General features: G+C 42.3%; 1 protein-coding gene across 1 annotated transcript; it reads right to left on the bottom strand.

Annotated features, from left to right (window-relative positions):
• Nucleotides 1-2,022: 2,022 nt before the first annotated feature.
• On the bottom strand, nt 2,023-9,013 carry LOC104500478 (phosphatase and actin regulator 3-like). The gene is made up of 4 exons (XM_010144131.1): nt 8,923-9,013; nt 4,814-4,875; nt 3,838-3,978; nt 2,023-2,151 (listed from the first exon to the last, which is right to left on the bottom strand). Exons 1-4 carry the CDS (start codon nt 9,011-9,013, stop codon nt 2,023-2,025), a joined length of 423 nt encoding a protein of 140 aa, XP_010142433.1.
• Nucleotides 9,014-9,535: the final 522 nt, after the last annotated feature.

The raw sequence follows: 9,535 nt of genomic DNA, 5'->3' as shown, positions 1-9,535 counted from the left end.
TCCGACTTCAGAGCGAAGCACATCTCTGGTGGTTCCTTCCGAACTAAGTGCTGCAGAGGCTTCAGCTGCAGAGTCCTTCTACACAAAAACATCAAGGGATCCTGGACTGAACTTGAGGGAAAGACTGAGATATTCCCTGATGAGTGTTCAGCAGCAGTATCAAAAAGTAAAGACAGATTCTTCTCAGAAGAAAATTTCTATGGCCTGTGAAATCTAGGAGAAACAAGAGACATCTTTCAAACCACTTAAAAAATATATATATTCTTTTAAAAAATTCAGTGTTAAATTAAGAAAAAAGTTTTAAAACAGTTTTGTTTCTGTTTGAAGGTACAGTAACAATATTGAAGAATATGAGTGATTTTCAGTTTTAATTTTGACACGTATGCCATGACTGTGGTGCAGCTGACAGCCCTCAGGGCCCAGTCTAACCAGTTTGGTTGGGAGTCCCTATAGGTGTAGGGTTGATTTTAAGTTTTTTTCTTTTAGGAATTAAGCCACAAGTTGTCATTGGTAGAAATATTCTTTTTTGTGCAATGATCTTGTTTTTTGTAAGAGTTAAGCAATGTTGAGCTGATGCTTTGGAAAATACGAGAACATTCTGTTGCTCATCAGAGTCTGGAATAAATATACTCTTGCTCTGTGGGCTTGTTCTTTCGGCAGAGATACGTAATTAAAGTCCAAATCATTTGTAATGCCTTAGCACTAATTGTAAATTGTAAGCCTGTTAAGTCCTAATATCCTAAACAAAATTCAAAATGTATCATTATAATCTACTTAAACTCCCCAGGTAGCTTCAATTAGAGAAGGTTTATCTCTCTCTCTCAGACTTAAACTGCAGCCGTCCCGTTTTCCCCCTCTACTTCATAAAGATTGAGTCAGAGTCCTGTCATGTTAGAAGAGCCCAAACAACTGTACAAATGGTCTAGAATGATGCAAATACAGCATTTACACCGATGTTCATTGTGTTTACAGCTTGGGTGGGTTTGCCTAGACCATCTTTTGGTTGAACAGCCAGAGCTCAGGTAAGCCAGAATTCATTCCGCGGTCAGAACTGAGCGGGGCAGTGCTGCCGTGAGCCTGCCACAGCACGAGGCTGCACACCACCTTCCCAGCACCGTGCTGAGCAACTTATTTTAGCAGCAGACAGGGGGGAGTGCTTAGAGGCACGGCAAGAGTACACTGTGCTCCCAGCAACTCCTGCAATTGTGTGGTAAGAGCAGTTGGACTGGCTCAAGAGACCTAATAGAAATTGTAGGAAATAACTGATTTATATTTCAATTTTTCTCTAACTACCACAGTATTTTTGCAAGTACTGATGGCTGGGGAATCAGCCCCTCTCAGGTTTTTTTCTCAACGTAGTAAAGGAAAATAAATGTTTTCATGCATGTTTAAGCAGCCATCAGTGCAGGTGAAGCGTGTGCTGGATTGACTGGGTCCGTACTGGGCTGACCACTCGGGGCGTAACAAGAGTCCAAACCAGTTATCTCACCCCGTGCTGGGGGGGTGGGGGTGGTTTGTGCTACTTCCAATGGCAGCCGGACCCACGTTCAAGGGATCCTGAAATCTCCAGGCTGAACCCGTTAGAACAAGTCCAGGGGGAACACGTGCCTTATGCACGGGCATGGAGGATGCCTTGGGACAGTATGGACCCTGCCTTTCTCAGCAGTGTGTGTAGGAATAAGGTTGCACAGTCAAGTACATTTAATTCAAAAACCTTTATATACTGCATTAAGGTGTTAATCTACTTTTAAAAAACAGTATTTGTTTCTGAGTTACACCTTACATTTAATTTTTTGTCAAGTTTTTGAATCTTCGGTGTAAAGAATGAAGCTGAGTGACGTTCTGGAGAAGGACTGGGGCCTTCTCAGTATGTGCTTAGTCAAAGCAAAAAAAAAAAATTACAAATCAGAAAACCCAGTTCTGAAAAGAGAGAAGAATACTTCCATTTTCTTATAAAATAAAGCTTCTTTGCATATTCTTCTCCCCCATCCAGCATGTAAGAGTAAAATGCAGACTGAGGACTCAAGCAGGCTCATTATAGCAGACATCGGAAATAAAGAGCTGGAAAACTGACCTTGTCAAGTGTTTGCTTGAGGCGTGTACCTCCATTTCATTACTTTTGTATTCATTTAGCTCTTTCCGAATTGCTGCCTAGAAAATGGAAATAGGAGAAGGTTAGCAAATACGTTTGCATGTGTAGGCGTTGTGAAACACGGGCCTGGCCGAGCAAAGGGGAGTGCTCTGAAGTAGGAGTGGCAGGTGTTGGGTGTAGCCAAGCGCACCGCGCCAGGGGAGGTGCGGGAGGTTGTGGTTAGATGGACAAACGAGACTGGTCGTTCATTACTGAGTGATGACAGGGTTGCTTCTGTCCAGAAAAGCACAGTGCTTGTTGTCTCTTATTAAATAAAATTCCTGTTAAAATCTATTAAAGATCAGGAGGCATTGCCAAGAAATCCATCAGCTGGTGAACTGACTTTTATGGAATTTCAATATGTGTCATTTCTAAAAATAAAATTCAGACTGTTTGTTTTATCACAACTTGCAAGCGCCAGTCCAGGCATAGGATTGCACAGTCCTAAGTGAAGAAAAACGGTCCTTTTTTGTGCTTCAGAGGATGAAATTCATGGCTATAGAAGTGAGGGCATTCTTATGTTCAAACGGCATCTGCGAGTGAACTGGATCGGACTGGTGCTTTCACAGACTCTTAGGTATTTGGTACCTCACTGGCTGCCTGAAGTGATGAAGCTTGTAGTTCTCTTTGTGTTTTGTATCAGAGGTTTGGCTTATTAAAGAAAAGGGAGGAAAAATAATGTATTTGTCTACTCCGAAAGAGAAGGTTTTCAGTCACAAATGCAGCGGTGGCGCTCCTGACCCTGCATTCCCGACCTGTGCCACCAGTTCACGTGACTGAACTCTCGCTTTCTTTTTACCTTATAAACCTGCCGAGTTAACAATATAAAACCAGAAAAACTAAGAAAAGCCCAATTTTTATATGTACCAAGTACCCACAAGGAAATTTCACCATTTTGGTGATTTGTTTGGTTGGACCTGATGATCTTAAAGGTCTCTTCCAACCAAAATGATTCTGTGGTTCAGGAGAACAGCTACTGTACTAGAAGTGCCTTGTTCCTTTTCTATACGAGTTCCTCCCAAACTGTTTGTTACGCTTTAGAGCGGGGAGACACTGGAATGGAGAATGAAGTGTTTGATCTCCGCTGCTCAGAACAAACCAGTAAGCAATGGTCCTGTATTCCCCACTTTGCCCAGTAATTATCTCGGCATCCCTACTCCTGCTTCCTGCCACCCTGAAACTTCAGAACTTCCTCAGCAGCTGAACTACCTCATACTGCTCAGGCACCTGAACGTGACAGCGAAATTGGGATATACACCCTGTGGCAGGTATGTGATGGAACAAAACTGAGTGTGTGTTTATGCTCGTGCAAATGTGGGATCAGGCAACTCCTTGAGTGTTCTGTAGGAAACGGGAAAGGAAGTATTTGCATCTTGAGAGACGTAGTGGAGGAAATTTGCATTTTTGGGACAAAACTTCTAGTCTAAGGATAAAGGTTGGTACTGTGTTGAAAGATCATATCCACCTTTTTTTTTCCTCTCAGTCGCTGGGCTGGGTAGAAGCCTTGATAGTACCAAATAGGCACTTCTATAAATAGCATTTTTTATGACTGTAAGCACTGGTCAGTGTGGATTCAGCAGAAAAAAGAATGGTAACATTTACAGAGATTACTGTCCCAGAGGTTAAATGTCTTTGCAGAATCTGATGCATCGTTACAGACAAAGCGAGTAGAGAGCAGTAATACGTCATTTTAATTACGCCAGTACCTTATCTGCTGCTGAGAGTCTGGTCCACGGTTTATCTGCTCGCCTGTCGTAGTCCTGGGCTTTTGCCACTTCCACGTAATCACTGAATCGAATCAGGATTTTTCTGTCTCTGAGTTCATCAACGGTAGGTCTCTGGTTGAGCTGTATTAATGGTTTTGTAAAATAAAACCAGTGTTAATGACAAACTTACCAATAAAACACGCAACGTTTCCCGCTTCCTATTGCAGCTTAGTGTGCGTTTCCGTATGTGGGAAAACCCAACCCTTGGCAATACTCCGTCCTTCAGAGGATTGTTGGAGTGATCATGGTCTAAATGGAGTTGTGGGCTACAGCAGGGGCTTTATAAAGGAGGAAAATATTTTAACCTGGGAATTGATAAAATGCATTTACCATATGTAAAGGAATCATAATGAATTAATTGTGATCGGTGTATAGTACCACGTGCTGTCGGGGTTTTCTACTCTAGGCAGCGGCAGATTGTCTGTGTAAGGATTCAGGACTGGCCGCACTGCAAGCATTTCAATTGGGCTTTAACAAGTCATCAGCGTGTTTGGCCTGCAATTCCAGTAGGGATTCCTGGGAGCAGAACAAACAGATCTAGTTCTGATTCCGAGAACACCTTAAACCCAATGAGGGACTGTGGGAGCTCGCCTGGCGCTCAGCAGGGAGTCAGCTCCGCTGCCGCTCGCCTCGAAGAACGCACCAGTCCTTTTCCAGCACTGCAGCTGCAAGACAGGCAGCGTGTGAGCAGAGCCATTTTCTGGTTAAAGTGTGTAGGTCAGTGTTCTACCAAGCCTCGCATTGCTGGTGTGATGGTGGATATTTTCATAAATCGCATTACTAGATACTGCTCTCAGGCGCTGCCGAGGGGGATGACTGTTACGGGAGGTTTTGTGTAATGATGATCTCTGTGGTTGATTTTATACTAGCTTTGCCAACTTTCTAAAAACTAATAGAAGGTATTGCAAAATTTTACCTTTCTTGTCAGTCTCTGTTTGATTTCCCTTCTTTCTTCCTGTTCCGTTTGATCATTTCGTTCTGTGGGGAATATAAAAAATCCAAGAAGATGACTTTCCTCGTGAGTTCCAAGCAATACAGATCAGAGCACAGGAAAACCAGTAGCTAGTTGTGTGTTTGGTTAGTTCAGTGCACCTCCCTGAGAATGTGCAGTTACCTCGCTGTAAGGACAATGTACTGGTGCCAGCGTCAGCTTTTCCAACTCCAAGGAGGTTTAGTAAAACGAGAGCACCCACACCAACTCAATCATGTAAACTTAAGAAAGAAAATCAAAATATTCCATAGTTAATCACCATTTCTGATTCTCCATGTTGCTGAGGCCAATCGTTGTTGGATGCTGAAAAGACTCTGCAGCAGCTCCAGGCACAGCGTGTTTCCCTGTATAACCTGGGTCTCAGGCTACATCTTTAGACGGTCGCAGTGCCACAGTAGTTATTTTTGACTTGCTTGCTTGCTTTCTCTGCCATTCAAGGTATGCCGCTGCCATTAGAACCTCTTCATCCTCACGGGGTTTTCTTTGGTAGCGTTCCCTTCGAACCTAAGCCAGCTCGCTTTTGTGTGTTGTCCCTATTAACATTCAAGCCGTGATAACTCCTACACGCTGGGTCTAAAAATAGACTGCAGTGCTGTAACACTGGGTGAAATGTATCCTTTGCCTTGGGAAATGAATTAATGGCATTTCTATTTCTAGTACTATCTGTTACTAAATTAAGGCATGAGCCCATGACCTGAACAGAGCTGAAGAGCTATAGAAAAATGTTTAACCATTCTGAGATTCTCTGGATTCTACCGTGGAGTTTATTATACCACTTGCAGTAGGTATTTCCAGTGTTAAAGCACGCACGTGATTTTTGATAGCCCTCGCAAACCCACTAGCACTGCAGACGAGTTTCCAGATGATATTATTAGTAATGGAGTATTCTTCACCCTGAGTTTTATGCTCGTTAGGTTACACTGAAACGTGGCTGTAATTTCAAATAACGCAGTAGTGCAGAGCCACAACTGGTTGTAGTAGAAATGTAAATCAAATGAACCTATAGCTATAATGTGGTATATTACAATTCGGTGGCAAGGCACAGAAATATAAAAGAGACCAGGACAGCTAAAATTAGTGCTGTGTCAGGGCTGAGCAGTTAAGTTAAGTCTGGAATGTTTAAAAAAAGAGAAGAGGCTTTAAAAAGTGAAATGTATTCTAAGATGTAGAGACACCTGCGAGGAGTTACTGGCACACTTCATTCAGTGTTAATTGACCCCTTTAGATATTCCTATATATACATTTTTATTAAAAGAAGAAAATTTTCTGTGCTGTAGTGGCTTTTCAAGATACGACTGTGATATGCACTGAAAATTCCTAACGGAAAAAAACAAATACACATTTCTGTTTAAAAAATGCTTTCCCAACCACACTAAATGTGTGTCGTGGCCCATTTCTATGAGACATTCATTCAGGTTCAGTGCTTATTGCCAGGTTGAAGAAATAAAAGAAACAGTTATTTTAGAAAATATAAAACAAGATTCGAGAAGAAATGCTACCAAGGGCTTTATAAAACCCGGGCGTTGTCACAGAGACGATCCAGAGAGGTTTTTCCCATCAGCATCACTCTGCCTACGCTGAGATCCATTCATCAGCGGGCTGGCTTTCTAAATCTCAGCGGAGAGACACTCCCAATTAAGAAGTGACATGTGCAGGCTGTAACTCACTCTGCTGCCCTGGGAGTTATTCAGGGCACTCTTGGCTGTGCGTGGCACTGAACCAGTTCCTGGGCTTCCGAATGAACTGCGGATTGTGCAGGGGGGCTTAAGGGAATGTCAGTGAATACGGGAAGAACGTGGGAACACCTGAGTTGTGATTCTAGTTCATAAGCTTTTCATGCTTTGTGGTAAACCAGCCACGTTTCTGTAGTCAAAGCTTTGACTGAGAAGGCGAACAGAATTGTAAGAAAGCGTCGGCTTTGGGTTTGCTTTTTAAGTATTTTATTTCAGAAACATCTCCCTAAGGGAGATAAGAATTGACTTTTTTTAATCTTACCGAGATTTATTTTACAATAACTTAGTAGTTGCACTTGAGCACTTGCAATATGCTTCTCATTTTGACAGCGTTGTCTAAATGTGAATTTTTAGTCCTTAAACCAGCTTGGGGGGTGGCACTGCTTCCGTTAGCAGTAGGTGTTATGAACATCAAAGGTGTCAGGAAATTCAGGACACACCAGTACAGACCCTCACAAGCTGGAGGGGGTTGTAGTGGTTTCACTGAAGGGCGTTTCTACTGCTGCAGCTCTGCATGTCACACCCAGTGCCGGTGTTTTTAAAGTCCCTGACAAGAATGTCGGTATCTTTGTTACTAAAAAGAGTCTTTACTAGTTTCCAAATTCACTCAAAACTGAGACTGGAGTTGTTCATCTGTCCAGTTTTTATGACTACAACTGACACAGATGAGTGATGACCTTTGCCCTTTGCAAGAGACCTCCTGCTTTTTATATAATGGTAGAGGGAAATGAAATAGAAGTGGTTCTGATCCCAGCTGAACCTGCATAAAGCCTGAGCAACTGAAAGTCAATAAATTTTCTCCATGCTGGGAGCTCTTTAAATGAGATACAAATCTAGACCAGTATGTTTAGCTGGCATTCAGGAAATATCTTTAATTCTGCTTTATCGTCTTTCTGCTTTATCTCTCTCTAAGCTCATTATATGAATGTATTCAAACTTTTTTATTATTAAAGCTGGTCAGTTTAACCCAGATTAAGGATGTAACCAGCACTCTTCAAAAAGTAAACATAAAGGAACAGATTTTATCAGTAGAGATGAGCTCTTCCTTAGCCGGAAAAAAAACAAATAGATTTTCAGAGATCTTAGGTCCTGACATGAAAATCTGGCCCCAACATATTTCAGAATCTCAGGTTACTGCCATTTCTTGTCTCGTGTGGCAATTCTACCATGTGCATTGTATGCACTGGAACTGTACTGAAAACACCCATAAATAAAAGCTGACTGTGGAATGTCTTTGTGTTAAAACTGAAATTAAATTCCCAATAACTTCAATAGCAAGAGCATAAAGTTTTTTCTATGAAATACTGAGAAAGTTCTGAGGCATTAAATTTTAGGAAACAAAATGTAGGTAACTTTCCTAGCAAATTACAACTGCATTAATAATTAAATATGAACTAAACAGCATAGGCAGCATCACTTGTACAATATAAACTTATGTGGCTTTATCGTTTATGCTTGTATAGTGAGAAACAAACTTGTTCGCGTCATTCTGGGTTTTGTCTTTCAACACTACATGGACCATGAAAACACCAGAAGCAACATACTTTTCCTTCAAGCAGATGGCCTCCCCCTTCCTCCTGCCTCAGAGCCAAAGTGGAGACAATTGCGAAGTTCTCTCTCTCCTTCCCCTAACTTAGGGGATTCCCAGCGCTTGGAAGGAAAGGGGTTATGTTCACCGCTTTTTGGATCCCCGGGTCAGAACCCCAACCTTTAGGAAAAGAGCTGCAAGTTCCTGCCTCGTGTTCATCTGGAGGTGTTAACCACATTCCCCTGTGGCAGCACCTGCAACAGGCCTGGGACTGTCCCTCTCGGAACTTTAGCGTCGCAGATGATCTTTCCTTAGAGACCTTTGGGAAGGTCCCTAATGATATGAGGGAGAGAATCCCACTTCTGCAAGGTTGATTTCTCCATTCCATGTCAGCCTTGGTGGTGTTCAGTGTACAGTTTGCCAGGACAGCCCATGTCTTGAAAAATGGCAGCCCAATTCTCCTTGCACAGTGTGACACCAAGATTGTATCCCCCTCTTAGACATCCGTAACAGTCTAATCAGAATGAAAATTAGTTGAAAGCCTGAATGTCAACAAGTCGTGCTTCTCTGTACTAAATTGCCTGCCTTTCTCAAAGTGTAAATTCTGATTCTTGCAGTAATTGAAACCCAAGATGTGAAAAATTAAAAGTTTCAGAGACAGAAAATAATCCCAGTGAATGAGTTTGTCTATTTAAAAATAATATATCCTAGAAATGCAATCACTTGTTTCAACAAACACATATAAAAGACTTTAGAAAAAAAGAAATACTCACGTTTTAGTATATTTCTTCTTTCTAGCTCCTCAACAGCAGGTCTTTGGCTGAGTCGCCTGCGGAAAAACACCAAAATCACATTTTGTACCATGCCTGTTCTGTGGAAAGCCTGCAGTATTCTGAGTTCTGGCTGGTGATTTCCTCAGGGAGGGGACTATAGAATCCCTCTCCAGGACTCAGGAAGATTTAAAAAAAAAACCAACAAAATACAAGTATCGTGGCAGCAGAATCCTGTCTTATATTATTTTTCCCAAATGTCAGCAATGCAGGTAGAAGTTCTCCTCTAGTTTGCTCTGCTGTCAGCGAAATGCTTCCTCAGAAGGGGCATCCTGCATGACTTCCCAGACAGTCCACCGGAACCAGTGCTCTCCAACGGTTAAATTCGCTGCTGAGGGGAACTTAAGGTGGTTATCAAATGAGTCCCACAGTGATCTTCTGTAGCTGTCACTGCCTCTTCCTTTTAATCGTGTGTAGCAGCGGGCTGGCTTCCTTTTCTCTAGTAACAGCAGTGATGCATCCTGACAAATCGCAGACTTGCCAGAAATAAAGCTTCCCTGTGGTTCCCCGACTACACATCTAACAGACCAATCCAGCAGCTCTCCTCCTGCCTGCT

This window comes from Buceros rhinoceros, unplaced genomic scaffold (assembly GCF_000710305.1).
Source record: "Buceros rhinoceros silvestris isolate BGI_N320 unplaced genomic scaffold, ASM71030v1 scaffold18339, whole genome shotgun sequence".
In the NCBI taxonomy this organism is placed as follows: Eukaryota; Metazoa; Chordata; class Aves; order Bucerotiformes; family Bucerotidae; genus Buceros; species Buceros rhinoceros.
Note: the sequence above shows the minus strand (reverse complement) of the source record. Positions and strands in the feature narration are given on the sequence as shown.